The sequence below is a fragment of the Phoca vitulina genome, unplaced genomic scaffold, assembly GCF_004348235.1.
Source record: "Phoca vitulina isolate PV1807 unplaced genomic scaffold, GSC_HSeal_1.0 scaffold54, whole genome shotgun sequence".
In the NCBI taxonomy this organism is placed as follows: domain Eukaryota; kingdom Metazoa; phylum Chordata; class Mammalia; order Carnivora; family Phocidae; genus Phoca; species Phoca vitulina.
The window spans coordinates 887,890-907,245 of NW_022589757.1; the positions used below are offsets into that span (position 1 = coordinate 887,890).

The 19,356-nt window shown below is 43.8% G+C and overlaps 1 protein-coding gene across 1 annotated transcript in view; it reads right to left on the reverse strand.

The window, feature by feature from the left end:
* CNST (consortin, connexin sorting protein) overlaps positions 1-19,356 on the reverse strand; it is a 112,864-nt gene that overhangs the window by 6,207 nt on the left and 87,301 nt on the right. The window contains exons 9-10 of the mRNA XM_032389338.1: positions 14,879-15,774; positions 1,090-1,225 (exon numbers count right to left, since the gene is read on the reverse strand). Of these exons, the coding sequence (XP_032245229.1) occupies positions 1,090-1,225; positions 14,879-15,774 (1,032 nt within the window). The remainder of the gene's footprint in view (positions 1-1,089; positions 1,226-14,878; positions 15,775-19,356) is intronic.

Genomic DNA, 19,356 nt, shown 5'->3' on the forward strand with positions numbered 1-19,356 from the left:
ACGTAGGAACATCATCTGTACATCTGGGGCTCCTCTTGGTAAGCAACGATTCAGTGCCATTCGTGCAGAGAACCAAGCACTCTCTCTGGAGAAGCCTGGGTGCAGAGGTAAAAGGAGGGATGGGAACAGATCGTTTCCAAGGCTCCTTTATAACCATAAATTGGAAGCTTTCTTCTGTAAAAATTTAGAGACTTCTACTGCTGCCACTTTATGTGCCTAGAAAGCACAGGTATGTGTTTACTCTGTTATTTTAGCAATGCTGTTATTTTATAAACTTGAGAAGCCCCCTGAAAAGCGCTTGGCTGTATTTCTTCTCACCCTTATTGACCTAGGCCTCGGGTAGCCCTAGCAACCACCACACACACACACACACACACACACACACACACACACGCGCGTGCAGGAGGGAAGGGTCAAAGGTGAGCAGCAGTGTTACAGTGCTGTGAGGCACTTTCTCCTGTAGAGTCATGACGAAATCACCGGAGGGGGGCGCCTGGGTGACTCAGGTCATGATCCTGAGGTCCTGGGATCGAGCCCCTTGTTGGGCTCCCTGCTCAGCAGGGCATCTGCTTCTCCCTCTGCCTGCTGCCCCCCTGCTTGTGCTCTCTCTCTCTCTCTCAATCTCAAATAAAATCTTTAAAAAATAAATAAAATAAAAGCAAAAATACTTAAAAAAAAAAAATCACCAGAGAGTATCTGAATACTCTTGTAATCCAGAAATATTTCTCAGACCTACAAAGGAGGAGAATTAATGGTCACTAAAAAAAAAAAAAAAAAAAAAAAAAACAAAAGGCAGGCTCACTTAAAAAAAAAAGTATTAAACAGGAAATTGAAATGAGCTCCAAGCAGACCATTGGTTGAGATAGGGAGGCCAGGAGTTGAAGTTTACGACTTGCTCACTTACTTGAACCAAATGCTCAGGAATAACAGAATTGCTGATGATCATTTGATTCTACGTGTTTCTTTACAGATTATAATAAAGCAACGAAGTACACATGTTCTTTTTACAAACGCTATTACCAAACACACTCTCAGCCAATCCAGAGAGGCAGCTCGGTGCTAGACGGACCCCCACCCCGGGCGCTTTACCTTGATCTAAGTCATCATCAATCTCCTGGAACCTCACTCTTCGTTTCGATGGTTTCTGCTGCATCTGGGCAGGATGGTCTCCTACACCCTCGTTCCTCTTCTTTAATATAGAGACCAGTCCTTCTGCAGGGACAACCTGTTGGAGATAGTTCACATGGAACAGTAAAAAGGCCAATTCTACTCAACAGGCACTTGAATTTCTATTATAGGTTTATCCAATTCCTACAGAAAAAAACCCATCACAATTAATCATCAGAATTGTTACAACAAAATAATACTTTTACTCTAAGCAGAAGACCACAAAATACACACATCTGAAACTCGAGCAGCTCTCCCACATCCCAGGGCCGACTCCCCGGCCCGGGGTCTGACGCAGCGCGCACGGACTGGAAATGAGGCCCTCTGTACCCACCCGGCTCTCGGCTCCACGTCCCCAGAGGGCATCTGTAAAATGATCACTCACAGCCCCACTCTGCTTAATCATGAGTGCTGGCGTTTGCTTTATAACAGACGCTGGTGGTCCGCCACTTCTTTTTCCATTCACCAGCAATTTTTAAGAAATGAACATGTGAGATGCAAAATATATTTGATGCCATGAACTCAAGAACCCGAGATGGGGAGTTCCATGCTCTACCGACTGAGCCAGCCAGATGCCCCCTGATGCCAACTCTTAACATCAAAATGGGCAGTAAGCTCGGTTCCTCTGAGACACTATGTATTTATGAAATTATGCTCTACTGCTCACAATATTTTAAGGAGTTCTCTTCTGGAAAATCTCGGAGCCAGTTTCTTAGGGATATGTTACTTTGTAATATGCAGAGGTCGGCAAACTATGGGCAATAGGCCAAAGGCCCCTTGCCTACTTTTTGTAAATAACATTTAATCAGAACACAGCCAAGCCCATTCATCCACATACCCTGTAGGGCTGCTACAACCGCAGAAATGAGTAGCTCCAACAGACTCTAAAGTCTAAAATGTTTACTATTTGGCCCTTTGGAGAAAGAGTTGGCTAGAATCTCCTGTCCCCCACCTCTACCCATTTCTATGCTGCCTCCGTCCACCCCTTATTTAGGAACAAAGACAAAAACAAAACCCCTTGCCATTTAGGAGTTAAGAGACTCCACGGTGTAGGGAGAAGGGGATCAGTTGGTCGAGCCACACTAGGAAGAAAAGGTGCCCCCCCCCTCCCCACCCAAGCAGCAGGTTGATTCAAAGAAGTTAACCTGTGAGTTGGCCTGATGGACAAGCTGTAGATGATGACATAGGTGGGCATTGTGGGCCTAACATGCAGATGTCAGTGACTTGCTGGGAGCAGGTCACTGGAAGCTGAAGGCTCTGCCTGTGATGTCATTTATCTGATCGATGGCATAAAATACTTAATGCGATTTCCAGCTCCAGCCAGCCATCTCTGATAATGTGCTATGCATAAATATTACTGATCCTGTTAGTTTTTTTTTTATAACTCAAGGCTTTTAGGGCCAAATGACTCAATATAATCTTCTACTGGGCTTCCCTGAACATGGGTCTCAAAAAAAAAAAAAAAAAAAATCAATGTTAGCAATTTATTCTTTTTATAGGAAATGTGTATTTCAGGTGATGTCCTTCTTTTGAGAAAACCAAAACACTTTAGTGACATTAAAACGGAACACACAGGGGCGCCTGGGTGGCTCAGTCGTTAAGTGTCTGCCTTTGGCTCAGGTCGTGATCCCGGGGTCCTGGGATCGAGCCCCGCATCTGGTTCCCTGCTCCGCGGGAAGCCTGCTTCTCCTTCTCTCACTTCCCTGCTTGTGTTCCCTCTCTCACTGTGTCTCTCTCTGTCAAATAAATAAATAAAATCTTTAAAAAAAAATTAATTAAATAAAATGGAACACACAAATATGCAAAGGAATATAGTCTTTCAAATGTTTCTTTAGAAAGCAACAACATCAAACACTCCCTTTATCCAACATTAAAGAGCCCCTTTCTGCAACAGAAAAGAATGATTTTACCTTTTAAAAAAAAAAAAAAAAAAAAAAGAATGATTTTACATGTACCATACTGAAACGGAGAGGAAAAGAAGTCCTAATAAGTTTCTGAAGAGCAAGAGATAGAAAATGGAAATGACTTTTTTTTTTTTTAAGATTTTATTTATTTATTTGACAGAGAGAGACAGAGCGAGAGAAGGAACATAAGCAGGGGGAGTGGGAGAGGGAGAAGCAGGCTCCCCGCGGAGCAGGGAGCCCGACGTGGGGCTCGATCCCAGGACCCTGGGATCATGACCTGAGCTGAAGGCAGCCGCTTAACGACTGAGCCACCCAGGCGCCCCTGGAAATGACTTTTAATGGCTATATTACTACTAATGAGGTATCACTGATATTCTTTTTATTTTTCGTAAATGTAGGAAAAAAGGGGGGGGGAATCTTCATAGACTATTTATTTTCACGATCTATTTTCTCCATAAAATAAAGTCATACATTTACCTATAGCAAATTCACCTAAAACCATAAGTGTTTTCAAGTTGCTTTAAATACTAAGAAAAAAAAACCAATCCTATTAAAAATTGTGGGGGGGAAAAAAAGAATAAGTGTGCGGATCAGCCCCAGAGTGGCGTTTCTGTTATCTTTATATCTTTGTGATACGAATTTTCAATCTGTAAATTCAAGAAACAGACTCAAATCATAAATCAAAAGACAGTGAATGTGAACAAAAGTATATTGAAGGACTCAGCGGAACTCTGAAGTCATCTAGAAAAACACAGATGTGCTCCCAAGACCCAGCAGCCAGTCTTAGCACACCAGCTGGGAGGCCCCTACCCTAGCCCCTGGTTGGCCTCATCTGTGGCATCTGGCTCTGGAAGTCATGCCGTTAAGGAATACAAGCCTTCCCAAGTGGCCCCACCTTATTTACTGTGGGTGGCGATGAATTTTGGCAAGTTTTTGAAAGAGGGGAGAAATTACGGTTGTGTGGGATGGGTCAACATTCTGCTGTGACACCCTCCCCCACCCAACCCTTACTTCTTGGCTATAAATCTAACCACACCTTATACATTCTTTCCTTTTCCTCTTCCACCAAAACCCGCTTGTTTCAGCAGGCGCACCCCAGTGTGAAGTGAGGGTGTGTGCTCTTTTCTCTCCTTTCAGTCATGTTCAGGGACCTCCTCCGGGAATCTTTCTTTTCTCAGTGCCCTGCGGTCCTACAGTCTATAGACCCAGAACAAGGGATGGTGGGACCAAGTTTAGGCACAGGAGATGAGTGCCGAGGGGGAAACTCTTAGAAGACAGGTGGGTGTGGTCCTTTCTGTTTTGGCAAGAGTTTTCGGCAGGGGTCTTAGAACCTACCCCCAGCACAGAAATTCTATCTACCACACCAAGGCAGTCAAACATAAAAAGTTTAAGAAACAACTTTGTCAGAGTTTTCCTTGATTCTGTGGTAGAAAGGCAAGTAAGCCAAAGCAAGGTCAGGGTCTCAGTTTGGGGTCTCACTCAAAAGACTGCCAAGTGTTTCTAAGTAGGTAGAGAAGATGATTTAGGACACATGGAAACATGTCTTCTCCAAACTGCCCTAAAAAAAGTCTGAAACCCTTCCCCCACCTTTCTTCTTTTAACCACAATGTCAGCATTAAAAGGTTAATTTTTAAATCTCAAAACAATAAAGCTTTTATTTTTTAATTTATTTTTAAAGGTTTTATTTATTTATTTGACAGAGAGAGAGACAGCAAGAGAGGGAACACAAGCAGGGGGGGAGTGGGAGAGAGAGAAGCAGGCTTCCCACGGAGCAGGGAGCTCGATATGGGGCTTGATCCCAGGACCCTGGGATCATGACCTGAGCCGAAGGCAGACACTTAACGACCGAGCCACCCAGGCACCCCCCAATAAAGCTTTTAAAAACCAAATTTAGGGGGCGCCTGGGTGGCTCGGTCGTTAAGCATCTGCCTTTGGCTCAGGTCATGATCTCAGGGTCCTGGGATCGAGCCCCGCGTCGGGCTCCCTGCTCAGCAGGAAGCCTGCTTCTCCCTCTTCCACTCCCTCTGCTTGTGTTCCTTCTCTCGCTTTGTCTCTGTCAAATAAATAAATAAAATCTTAAAAAAAAAAAATCTAGTTTCCCACTTCAATTACGAAGTTTCTTTCCTATCCAAACAAAACACAACAGCCCTTCCACTGAGAACAAAAAGAACGTCTAAGCTGTAATTAATGTAATTGTCGCTGGTGGTACTCCATGAATAAGTGAAGAATTAAAAACAAAAGCAAAACAAAACATCCATCTGGCCCAGTCCTATACACTTGCAAATAAATAGTTCTATTGCACGTCCCCTCAAATATCAATGATTGTCTTAAATAGCATTTTAAGAATTAACTGATCTAAAAAACGAAATTATTTTGCAACTCTACTGGCACAGTAAATCCTAATGTGACAAGGAAAACACTGAGAGGACCTTGCCTTTAGAACTGCCTCTGCAGGGCGCCTGGGTGGCTCAGTTGGTTAAGCGACTGCTTTCGGCTCAGGTCATGATCCTGGAGTCCCTGGATCGAGTCCCGCATCGGGCTCCCTGCTTGGCAGGGAGTCTGCTTCTCCCTCTGACCCTCCCCCCTCGCATGTGCTCTCTCTCATTCTCTCTCTCTCAAATAAATAAATAAAATCTTTAAAAAAAAAAGAACTGCCTCTGCAAAAAATTAAAGGAGAAAGCAGATACCACGTAATATTCCTCTAATGATAGAGGCTCGCCCAATCCAGAATTTCAAGGCTGGTGAATTTTGAACAGGAACACATGCCTGGGTGTCTCAACAACTTGAGAATTAACATTCACAAATCATATTCATATATTATAAGTAGCTTACACGCCAGTGATTTCACTCTAGAAGGATGTGTCAAATTTACCACCACTGTTCAGTGAAGGGACGCGATGTTCCCTGCCTGCTCCTTTAGATTTGGGCTCCATAATAAGACCTATAATTTGGCGGATCGGTACACATTTACACAACATGCCATATTTAATCTTCACAACTCTATCACACAGGCATTATTAGTCCCATTTTACAGAACAAGCCAAGCTCAGACAGCTAATATAACCTGCTTACATTTGTCGCACCAGCTACTGGCAGAGTTTGAATATAAGCTCATTAAACCTCTTGCCATTTTCTTTATGTGAAGAGATCTTATTTCCTATGACTATTAAAATTTTGCTTAGTGTCGTCTGTTATATGTTGCAATTAAAGTGAGATGAACAGAATTTTCAAATAAACCTAAGCATTTTCTTTTGTCTTTCCAAAGTACTTTATATCTCTAGCAACAAATCCTTACCTTACACATCGCCCCAATTAAGAGATGCTTCAACTAATGGCTAAATCCATTGATCTAGGGACGTGGGGGAGGAGATGGGTAGATGAAAGATCCTTTGTGTCATTCAATTAATCTGCAAGTAGATTAATGTCATGGCTCCTAATACAGCAAATTAATATTACAAGTCACAGCTGGAGCAAGAGGAGGTGGCTACGGGGAGGAAAGCCATCTTCCGGAAAGAACACGGTGGGGACCTCTGACCCCACACTGCTGTATCTTACAACAGTACAACACGGAGAGAGCAAAAAGGAGGAAAAAACAAATAATGACAAAGTCTGTCAATGCTGAACTTTTAAAAGATGAATTTAAAAGAGGAAAAAGGTTTTTAAAAAAATAAAAATAGGAGTTAATCATGTCTCTAAGTTTCTAAATTAGGCACTACCTCGTGTTTTTGTAATTTGCTTAACGGGACAATTTCGTAAGTACAAAATAGGAAAAGAAGTAAGAATGTCAAGAACTACGCCACTTTTTAATCCCCAGTAAATTGTTTAAATAGGTAGATTCCAGAACAAAACATTTAATTTTCCCGCCCTCAGAAGTGCATCTTCACCATATCCACTGCTGCGACCTAAATCCCACCCTCACTACTTCTCACCTCAACTGTGGCAATAACCTGATGGGTCTCCTTGCTTTGGCCCCATCTCCATACCTTCTAGTCTCCACGGAGCAGCCAGGAAGCAGACCAGGTCACATCTCCTGCTCAAAATTATAGCTTTCCACCACTGACTGAATGTGATTCTGGTTCCTGACCCTGGTCTGGAGGCCCCACAGGCACCGGCTTCAGCCTCCCCGTCTTCCTGAACTCTCTGCTATTCTTCCCCTTGTTCACTGTGCCCCAGCTGTGCTCTCCCAGTGCCTTCCCCCCACCTGGATTAAAAGAGCCCATTCCTTCACCCTGCCCACCAGCTCCGTCTCTCTCCATTCCTCACCCTGCTGAGATTTAGGCACAGCCCTTACTGATATCTGAGCCTACACTGTTTATTTTTTTATTTTTATTTTATTTTATTTTATTTTATTTTTCTAAGTAGGCTCCATGCCCAATATGGAGCCCAACGTAAGGTTTGAACTCATGACCCTGAAATTAAGACCTGAGCTGAGATCAAGAGTCAGACTCAACAACTGAGCCACCCAGGCACCCCTACATTGTTTATTTTTTTTAAAGATTTTATTTATTTGACAGAGAGAGACACAGCAAGAGAGGGAACACGAGCAAGGGGAGTGGGAGAGGGGGAAGCAGGCTTCCCGCGGAGCAGGGAGCCCGATGCAGGGCTCGATCCCAGGACCCCGGGATCATGACCTAAGCCGAAGGCAGACACTTAACGACTGAGCCACCCAGGTGCCCCTACATTGTTTATTTTTAAGTGAACTTATTTATTATGTGTGTCTCCCTCTAGAGAGTAAGCTTCACAAGAGTAGGGACCTGACCTGTGTTCGCTGGTGTGTCCTCAGTTTCTAGAATATAGTAGGTGCTCAACAAATATGCCAAAGAGAAAATGAATACACAGATGAGCAGTTTACATATAGACAGCACCTAGCTTACACTTATTTGGATAACATAGATCTTCCCCTTAACATAATCAAAACTAAGTATGTTTTCAAAGGTTATTTATTTTTCTAAGTACAGTAGGTTTAAAAACAAAAGCCTTGCCCTTTATAGGTAACTGTTATTGACAATAACGTGTTGGCTTTGTAGAAAATACAAAAATGTATTCAATAGGATCCCCACCCTTAAGGAGTTTGCAATTAGTGTAGAAGACTGTGTGTGCCCTATAGTAAGAAGGAAACAGAACAGCCCTAGACAGGACTTCAGGAGGCCAGGCAAGGACGGGAACCTCCCCCCATCACTCTACAACTAAGTCATTCATTTGCTTCTATTACCTGACTGGCCCCTCTGGGTACCAGTTTGAGACCCCAAATTTAGTGCTAACCTAAGACCATTTGGAGGGGGAGACCAAGGTGATATGAGGAATGGGAAAACTTACTGAGGAGCTATGGCAAAAGTCCAGGAAGAAGCAATAAAGATGTAAATTAAAAGAATGATTACATGGAAAAGAGAAGCCGGGTGCAAGAGACTCGACAATCAAGAGGTGCACTAATTAGAAAGTTTAGAGAGCAGGACAAGGGTGCCTGGGTGGCTCAGTTGGTTGGGCAACTGCCTTCGGCTCAGGTCATGATCCTGGAGTCCCGGGATCAAGTCCCGCGTCGGGCTCCCTGCTCAGTGGGGAGTCTGATTCTCCCTCTGACCCTCCCCCCCTTCATGTTCTCTCTCTCTCTCTCTCAAGTAAATAAATAAATAAATCTTAAAAAAAAAAAGATTTAGAGGGCAGGACAAGAAAGAAAGGCAAAGATGAGACCATCTGGCACAAGAAAAGGTAGGTCATTCCTGGATAATCCTTGGGAGGCTCTTTGGACTTTGACATGAGCCCTGGGTCAACCATTGCCCATGAAGTGTCTTCTGTGATTGGAAGACTGCATTTTCTCCACTGCAAGGAAGTGGGGCTTGCCCTGCTCCCCTGCAGAGAACAGCCACGATCACTGTTTCTAAAACCCTCCTTTGTGCAGGATCCACAGGCCAGGTACCTACAGGATTTCATAAACTGCTGCTTAGCCCTGGCCTCCCATCTTAACTCCGTGTGGAATCCCACAGTGGCTCGTCTTTACAAGACTTCCCTATCCCAGTGATCGAGCCAAGAGACAGAGATGAAGACTGCACGGAGGGCACTCTGAGGACACAGCATCTCTGAAGATAAATCATACAGCAACTCTGGGTCATCAGTGTTCTCCCCATCATAAAGTTTAAGGTTTTGTTTCCTGAGACACAGGGAGATCTGAAGACATCTAAGTAAATGTTGTGATAAAGACAGAGCCAGGAACACGTTTTGCCCTCTTTCAGATCAAGAACTTTTTAGAGCCCCAAGCAGTAGCAAAGTGGCGTCTTCCCCAGCTATCACGTCCCCGCAAATAGATTACACATGTATATATTAAAAAGAAAAACGAATTGTTTATTTCCATAAGGCGTATCATGCTGCTAAAATGTGCTCACGAAGGGGATCTCTTGAATTATACACTATGATTATTTTCAATGTGAAAAGACAGATTAATTTTTTTTAAAGGTTTTATTTATCCATTTGAGAGAGAGAGAGAGAGAGAGGGCACAAGCAGAGGGAATGGCAGGCAGAGGGAGAGGGAGAAGATGTGGGACTCGATCCCAGGACCCTGGGATCATGACCTGAACCGAAGGCAGATGCTCAACCAACTGCGCCACCCAGGTGCCCCAAGACAGATTAATTATCATAAAATTTACCCAATATTCAATGTCACTCATTCAGAAAATAAAACAACTCCCTCATCCCCACTCCCTCATGGAACAATCTACCAAAAGCTGAGTGGACTTTTATTAGCAATATGGTGTTGAATCATGATACCACCTTGAATTTGAAGAATATATTTCTTGTCTTAGGTTTGATGCTAGGAACAGCTGAAGAGTTTTTTTTTTTAAGAATTTATTTGAGGGCGCCTGGGTGGCTCAGATGGTTGAGCGTCTGCCTTCGGCTCAGGTCATGATCCCAGGGTCCTGGGATCGAGTCCCGCATCGGGCTCTCTGCTCCTTGGGAGCCTGCTTCTCCCTCTGCCTCTCTGTCTCTGTCTCTCATGAATAAATAAACAAAATCTTAAAAAAAAAAAAAAAAGAATTTATTTGAGAGAGAGAGAGAGTGTGTGCGCAGAAGTGGGGGGAGGAGCAGAGGGAGAGAGAGAAACAGACTCTGCACTGCGTGTGGAGCCTGACATGGGGCTCAATCCCACGACCCTGAGATCATGACCTGAGCCCATGTCAAGAGTCGGACACTCAACCAACTGAGCCACCCAGGTGCCGTAGAACAGCTGAAGGGTTTTATTTTTTATTTTTATTTATTTCAGCTGAAGGGTTTTATTTTTTTATTTTTTAAAGATTTTATTTATTTATTTGAGAGAGAGAATGAGAGAGAGAGAGAGAGCATGAGAGGGGGAGGGTCAGAGGGAGAAGCAGACTCCCTGCCGAGCAGGGAGCCCGATGCGGGACTCGATCCTGGGACTCCAGGATCATGACCTGAGCCGAAGGCAGTCGCTTAACCAACTGAGCCACCCAGGCGCCCCTCAGCTGAAGGGTTTTAAAGAGAAGATAACACAACCCTCCCAGGTTCCAGAATCAAGCAAGTCAATGATTTACTGGCATTACCAGGCTCCTTGGGGAAAGGGAGTTTGGGTTCTGACATTAAAATAATCATGTCAGAATATTACGGGTATTACAATAAGATTTCATCTTTTCCCAAAAACTAGGATAGTGAAATTCAGCCAACAGATAACACCTGGACACCTGTTGGGAATGCAGGCTTTACACACGGAGTGTCCCTATCTGAATTTTCAGTCATTGCATCTGCGATGTCGTGGTACACACAGCAGTTACGTAAAAATTACTGAGGAGGGAACAAAAGAGTGAATCTCTCTACCTTGCTGACGCTGCACGTGTGATAAACTTCTCATGTTAAAAATCTATGAAATAGGGGCACCTGGGTGGCTCAGTTGTTAAGCGTCTGCTTTTGGCCCAGGACATGATCCCAGGGTGCTGGGATCGAGCCCCGCATCGGGCTCCCTGCTCCGTGGGAAGCCTGCTTCTCCCTCTCCCACTCCCCCTGATTGTGTTCCTGCTCTCGCTATCTCTCTCTCTGCCAAATAAATAAATAAAATCTTAAAAAAAAAAAATCTATGAAATGAGCCTCAATGTTTTTGATGCTTTTTAAAAGAGCAGGTTACACTTCTGGTGAGAGTGTGTAATGGTCTTTTTTATGTAAGAAAGAACATTAGTGCTCCAGACACTAAGCTATCATTCTACTTAGCAAAGTTATTCTGGATTTAAAAATTCTCCTCAAACCCAGAAAAGTTTCATTTACACATGTCTCTGCATCACTGAATTAAACTAGTGTAGATCGTTTTAGTTCTCTAAGAGATTTTGCATGAATTGTTTCATCTGATGGGATGAACCTGGTTGTTTAAAGGACACAGCAAACGCTCCTGCTGGGCTGGTGGTGGCTGCCAAGGCCCAGGAGTGCCGCAGACAGAGCTGAGCAATGCAGGAGTAGCAAGAGAATGAGAGCAGGAAGACCAGCAAAAAGGGAAAACATGGCAGTGAAAGAACATTCCACCATAATCACAGAGGTCGGAAGAGTGGGGAGTAGTGAGGAAATCGCTAAGAGTCACTCACAGGAGAAAGGGCAGGGTGGGAAGAGAGACCAGAGAGCTCCTTATGGCACAGCCATGTGGACACTATGCTCTGTATCCCCAACTCACCCAAGTACGGAAGCATGAAAAATATTTTAAAAACAATTCCAGTAAAATTACCCAAGTGAGCCCCCAAGAGATGAAATCAGAAGTTCATCTGATTCCTCGCTGTATCCTCAGCACTTGATGGGAGATAGCCTTAGGAGAATTCTGCTGAGAGCATGCAACGGTGTTTGGATTTAAAAGAAGTTTGGGGGGGGTGCCTGGGTGACTCGGGTCCTCGGATCGAGGCCCATGTTGGGCTCCCTGCTCAGCCAGGAGTCTGCTTCTCCCTCTCCTACCCTCCCCCCCTCTCGTGCTCTCTCTCACATTAATAAATTAATTAAAAAGAAGAAGAAGTTTGCACTTATAAGCAAACCCACTATCACCTGGACATTTTACTTGGCCCAAAACTTCACTCTTAAGGTATTAAGGAAATTGTAAGCATTAGTGATTTTTTAGTTTTGAAATTCTATTCTTTTCTGTTTGTTTTAAAGATTTTTTAATTTATTTGACAGAGAGAGAGAGAGCACAAGTAGGCAGAGCAGCAGGGAGAGGGAGAGAGAGAAGCAGGCTTCCCGCTGAGCAGAGAGCCCGATGCGGGGCTCGATCCCAGGACCCTGGGATCATGACCTGAACCGAAGGCAGACTTTTAACTGACTGAGCCACCCAGGCACCCCAAGTTTTGAAATTTTATTTTTTTATTTTTATTTTTTTTTCAAGTTTTGAAATTTTAAAAACTCTTTTCCTAACAGGGTAAGGCAGAATTTATTGATGTATCCTCCTCAGAATGGAGAAGGAAATATTCGGAAACAGTCTGTTCAGCATTATCACAGGAATGCAAATTAGTTTTGTTAATTATATGTAGCTTTTGAGGTTCTTAAAACAGCACAACTTAACAGATCAATAGAATTTTAGGAAAGGGAACCATCACACATAAAAAAATAACTTCACAGGAAAGACAACTTTAAAAATGTGAATAGTTTCCACCACCTGCTAGGTATTATCCAGTAGGGAAAACTGACGTTATGAGGCTGAGGAAGGAACACTCCGCTTGGTTGTAATACAACGTGAGTTCAACAGCAAACCCCCACCGTAAGTGTTCTGCAAAGCAGGGAGATGCAGTAGGGGAGCTCTGACCCTTTTTCACTGTTTATACCTAAAAAGGTAAAATTAGACCTTCTGTCTTTTCCCCAGATGGTCAACTTGATTATTGGTGTGAAAAGCGGTGGTCAGAGAAGGCTGACCTTGTGGTATTACAGCTAGATTTGAATCCAGGTATGACTTCTGTTTCGATGGTTCCCTGTATCAGAGGCCTGGTGAAAATAAACAAGGGAAGGAAGGCTGGGTCCAGTGCTTTACTACTGGCTCTGTTTAATTTTTTTAAAATGAAAACACTTTTCTTTCAAATATTTTTTTTTATTTTTAAGTAATCTCTACACCTAAGGTAGGGCTTGAACTCACGACCCCAAGAGCAAGAGTTACCTGCCCCACCGACTGAGCCAGCCAGGTGCCCTCTATTTAATTTTTTTTAACTTTAAGAAAAAATTGTGGTAAGATACGTCTACCATAGAATTGCAATTTTAACAACTGAGTGGCATTAGTTACATTCATAGCGTCGTGCCACCACTACCAGTAGCAACTTCTAAAATTTCCATTCACCAGACAGAAACTCTGCACTCATTAAGCATATGAAACAATTTCAAGAGAAAATTAGGAAGAAAAAAATCATAGTTTATAGAGGGCTGACTTGTAAGTGGTAATAAAAATCTGGTTAAAATAAACAAATGAATGAATACCGGATCAAGTGCTTTACTATTCTATCCAACTTTGTCAAGACAAAATGAAGACTAGTTGCTGGGGAGCTGACGAGAGGTGGCAATGCAGGGAGCCAGTGACCTCACACCGATGAAGTGAGCAAGCTCCCACAGCGCTCCGCCTTCCCGGGCACTCTGGTGCCTACTTTGGCTCTGTTGCTTTTCCAGTTTCTACTCGAAGTTTGTTCCTCCCCCACCCCCCCACCCCCAATGATGATGCAGAATTAGAAAACAATGGCTATAAATGGGACTTAAAAGCTGACTTGGAAAAAACTGTAAGATGAAAAACAGGAAGAGTAGCTGGTATCCTAATTTTCAGGGGAGGAAACAGCAACGTGGAGAGGTCAGCAGGAACTCTGTAGGGCTGCTAGCTGGTGGGTCCGTATGTGACCTCAGACTAAGACCTCTTTCCACTATACAAGGCCACCTTCCCAGGGGGCTACAGTTTGCATATGGCTTTTTTTTTCCCTTAACTTTTTTTTTTTTTAAGATTTTTATTTATTTATTTGAGAGAAAGAGAGCACAAGCAGGGGGAGCGGCGGAGGGAGAGGGAGAAGCAGGCTCCCTACTCAGGACTCGATCCCAGCACCCCGGGATCAGGACCTGAGCTGAAGGCAGACAACTTAAACAACGGAGCCACCCAGGTGCCCCTTTTTTTCCCTTAACTTTAAAAAATTTTATTATCAAACAAAGGAGAATGGTCATCTTGATCCTCTCTGTCATTTTTTGTTTTGACCATCTTCATTACTGTTCGGAGAAACTTTGGATTATGTATAACATTTGACTTAGTCAAGCAGTAAGTATGAAGTTTGTTCAAACCTACAGCTTACAAATTAATACTACAAGAAAGAGAAGATTCACAACGTACAACTTAATGACTTAAAAATCCACCCAGTATCTCCTTGTCCTACTGTATTTTAAAATGTTTCCTTTGTTCTGTTGTACTGTTTTAAAGAATTAAAAATATATTAATAATCATAAGAGTATTATGAGGGAAAAAAATGAGATTTCCTTATAAGAATGTAACTAATCTTGTCTTGATCATAATTGCCAGAACTGTCAAATAAAAGTCACAGCAGTATAAAAAACAGTGTTCATAACACTTACTGTCCCCGGAGGCATGCAATAAAAGTTCCTGAAGTATAAACATCATGACCAAAAGCCATCTTATTCAATCTTATTCATTTCCTATTCAATATGAAAAATAAAACTACTAATTATTAGAAGTTTAAGTTAAATAGATTTCCCCCTCATGCTGGAAACCGGGGAAAATTTACAAAAACAAGGCACTATTTAGTAGAGATGTGCTTTTAAAATTTCATTTTACTTTTAATTGCACTTCTGTTAAATCCCATACTTACCTCTGCAATCTCTATCCTTTTTGCGAGATCATCAAGAGAAAGACAGTTCTCGTCGGAAGGCAGATCCTCCTGCAGACTGTAGGAGGCTTCTTCAGGAGAAAGATCTGGAAGAAGGTCCGAGTCTTCCTCCTGGTTGTCTTCACATGACAGGGAGTCTTCAGTCTCTTTTAAGCATCCTTCCAACAGGCTGTTCAAATAGTCTTCCGTCTCTTTACTGACGTGCTTGTCCTCACCCCCCCTCTCCTCGGGGGCCATACACACCTCTGGACGCGCCGCACTTAAGTCAGACACTTGATTACTCTCACGAAGTGCCCTCTCGGAGCGCTCTGGGTCCGGCGGCCCGCGTGGTGATTTTCCATCGCTGTCTGTGAGATCAGGTTGCTGCAGCTCACTGAAGTCCCTGTTCTCAAGGCGGTCCGTGGGCAACGCCTCAGAAGCATCCTTAAGTGGCAAACGGAGTCCCTTTCTTTGAGTCCGGGAATACTGTCCCTCGGAGGCGGGCGCCGGAGCTAAGAGGTCAGAGCCGGGTGAGGTCAACGGCTCTAGCATGGACTCGCTGGGGAGCAACGCCGCGGGGGCTGCGGCGGGGGCTGCGGCGGGGCCTTCGGCTGCGGCCACATCGCGGCAGGACTCCGTCTGAGGCCGCTGCGGGCGGCTGTCATCCTCACAGGCGTCCTCCGAGCGGCTCCCGGCCGAGGGCCAGGGCGGGGCGTGCAGCTCCCGCGCGGCCGCCGCGCCGCACAGCGGCTCCTCCGTGTGGCGCTTCCCCGCAGTTACCAGCAGGCTCGGGGGCTCGGCCTGCCTGTCCATCGGGTGACAGCCCGGGCTGCTCTCCTGGCTTCTCTCTTGACGCTGGCTTTCTCCCCTTGGCTCGGGGCCAAGACAACTTCCACTCTCTGAAGACAAGAAAAACAAGTTGTTTTAAGGTTCAAAACAACACTTGGCATAGGAGGGAAAAGAAAGGACATAGGTGAATTAATACGTGTGACACAACAAAATTTGAAACCTCTCCAGTGCAAATTGCATCTGCTTGGATTAATAGTGTATTTAGAGAGGAAATACTCTATGCAGTCAATAACCCTTTACCTATAGAAACTAACAGAGATTGTTCATAACATGTTAAGAATATGAATACGTAATTTAGTCTTCGTTATCGTTGAAAAATCATTTTTCAAAGGTTGAAAGATATTTTTCTGAACTTTATTGGTTTTCTATACTTCCTTTCATATTTACCCTCCATTGAAAATAATATTTATACTGTTATTTTTATGGATTTTTCAGTTTTAAAGACTACCTATTGTGGAAGAAGAGGATTAGTTCTCTCAGTTCTTGCTATTCCTTCCCCCCAATGATATATTATTTCCCCTCCTCTAGCTTCCCACTACAATTCAACAGGATTCTGGGGCAAATTAATATTCACGTTTACCCTGCTATGGCTTTGTAAATATTTTTCACAACTGACCCACACTGTGTACTAGGATACATTTTCCTTTCTCATTTCCACTTTATTTTGCATGCTGTTGATAAAACTGCCTCATTCCTTCATTTAAAAAAAAAAATCCTTGCTGGGGCACCTGGGTGGCTCCAGTTGGTTACGTGTCTGCCTTCGGCTCAGGTCATGATCTCAGGGTCCTGGGATCGAGCCCCGTGCCAGGCTCCCAGCTCAGCGGGAGCCTGCTTCTCTCTCTCCCCCTCTGCCCACCCCCACCCCCCCCAGCTCATGCTCTAATAAATGTTAAAAAAAAAATCTTTGGGACACCTGGGTAGCTCAGTCGTTAAGCATCTGCCTTTGGCTCAGGTCATGATCCCAGGGTCCTGGGATCAAGCCCTCCGTCGGGCTCTCCACTCTGCGGGAGTCTGCTTCTCCCTCTGCCTGCTTCTCCCCCTGCTTGTACTCTCTCTCTGTCAAATAAATAAATAAAATCTTAAAAAATAAAAACAAGCAAACAGCTTTTTTTTTTTTAATATTTTATTTATTTATTTGGCACACAGAGATTGAGAGGTAGGCAAGCACAAGGAGGGGCAGTGGGAGAGGGAGAAGCAGGCTCCCCGCTGAGCAAGGAACCCGATGTGGGGCTCAACCCCAGGACCCTGGGACCATGACCCAAGCCAAAGGCAGCCACCTAACCAACTGAGCCATCCAGGCGCCCCTTATTCTTGTTTTCATATATACAATATCCTCTCTAACCTGTGACACTGTTCATTTTTTTAAAGTTTTCATCTGTTCTCTCCATTTTATTTCCTTTGAGCTTCTTTGGGTTTGACTGACTGATCTGGTTTCCGTCTTTCCTATCTGAGGCTTTCTTAAATGAGGCAACAAGCAGCTCTGTGGCTAAAGGCAAGTCTTCAGGAGTGGTCAGTCCTCAGTGTAGGATGAAGAGGGCTTGGGCCATTTGCTGGGAGGCCTTTAATATGAGTATGTGGAGGTTTTATCTCCTGGACGAGTAGCCAGTTTCCCAGAGAGGAAGCAGGAGACCAGCCGCCACAGTTCTAGATGCTAGCTGCAGAAAGCAGGCTAAGGCTCTTGCCATTCAGGTGGTAAGATTTTCACTCAATCCTCATTTTCTACCTAATACCCCTTCCTTGAGTTGTGCCTGATCCACGTCCACATTTCCTCTAGCTCAGGTGCTCTAGGAAATAAGTGTCAGCCTCCCGCTTGGCAGAAAGGGCTTATAAACGTCGAAGTGTTTCTTCTATAGGCTTTCAGCCCAACCTCCCGTTGCCAGTCCAACCCTGAATGCTTGACATTAGAGGCACCTCCGTGCTTCCCATTCCCAAACCTTCCCAGGCAGGACTCAACATTGTTCCTGTAGACACTCAGCTTTCTGCTTTCTCTGGTGTAATAAGCCAGTTGCCACCCATCCACCTGCTTTTCAGCTTCTGGAACTTTCTGGATGTCTCATCTGCTGCTGCTTCCTCACCCATTCTGTGGCTGTGGGTTTCTGCCTTTAAGGATGAATTTCTGGGGGCATCTGGGTGGCTAGTCAGTTAAGGCTCTGACTTTGGCTCAGGTCATGATGTCAGGGTCCTGGGATCAAGTCCCATATCAGGCTCCCTGCTCAGTGGGAGTCTGCTTCTTCCTCTGCACCTCCCCCTGCTTATACTAGTGCTCTCTCTCCTTCTCTCTCAAATAAATAAAAAAATCTTTTAAAAAAATGGGTGGCTTAGTCGGTTAAGCATCTGCCTTCGACTCAGGTCATGATCTCAGGGTCCTGGGATAGAGTCTGGCATTGCGCTCCCTGCTAGTCAGGGAGCCTGCTTCTCCCTCTCCCTCTGCCCCTTCCCCGAGAAGTGTGCGCGTGCGCGTGCGCTCTCTCTCTCAAATAAAATCTTTAAAAACAAATAAAACCCATAAAAAAAGAATACCTTTCTGACATTTCAGTAATGTTCTAAGAAAAAGTGAAGTTAAACGTCTGATCCACTCTGATTAATCAAAAATATTTTCTGAATTTTTGACAAGTATGCATTCTAGTATAAAACTTAATATTGTTAATGTTTCTGTTAATATTAGCATGAATTTCTGTTAATCAGTGCTCCTGAACCCAAAGATCTAGTGAGTGAGTCTGTTACTCCCTACTGCATTCACTTCATACCTACTAACAAAAACTCTACTCTGATGAAAAAAAATGGAATAATGGCTGAGTGCATGACAGATGCTTACTACACACTGAGTTAAAGAGGGAGTTCTAAAAGGAGCATTAGACTTAACCTAAGTTCTAACACATAATCTACAGAAATGTCTCTGTCTGTGAGTTACTCTTTCATCTCCCATTCCTCCATGAGTCCTCTCTCTCTTTTTTTAAAGTTTTATTTTTTTTTTTAGTAATCTCTACACTCAACTCGGGACTCAAACTCACAATCCTGAGATCAAGAGTCACATGCTCATCCGACTGAGCCAGCCAGGCGCCCCTCTCATGAGTCCTCTTTATGTTAAAATACCCCACACACTTCATGAGGTAAGACTAAATCATTCATCAATTAACATGTCTTATAGTTTCTGAGTATCTCATTAATTAACATTAAGTACAAACATTTGAGTGGCATCAGGACTAAAGAAGAAATTTTCACAGTACCCTGAAAAAAAAATACTTTAAGTATGAAATGTTGGTAACGTACAGCTTCTGCAGAGGTGAATTCAAAACTAAAAATGTTCATACCCAGTCATCAGGGAAAAGCAAGTTAAAACCACAGTGGTATTCATGTCCCCTAAAATGACTAAACTAAAAAAAGACTGACAACAGTAAATGCCAGCAAGGATGTGGAGCAATGGGAATCTTCACACGCCGCTGGTGGGTATAAAACGGTGCAACTATACAGGAGAACAGCCTGGCAGTTTCTTATAAAATTAAAAACGTACCTTCCCTATGACCAGCGATTCCACCCCCAATTCTTTACCCAAGAGAAATGAGAACATATATCCACAGAAAGATTTCCCAGAAGTTCTATTCATCCCCTCCCCCATTCATGCTTGCTCTCTC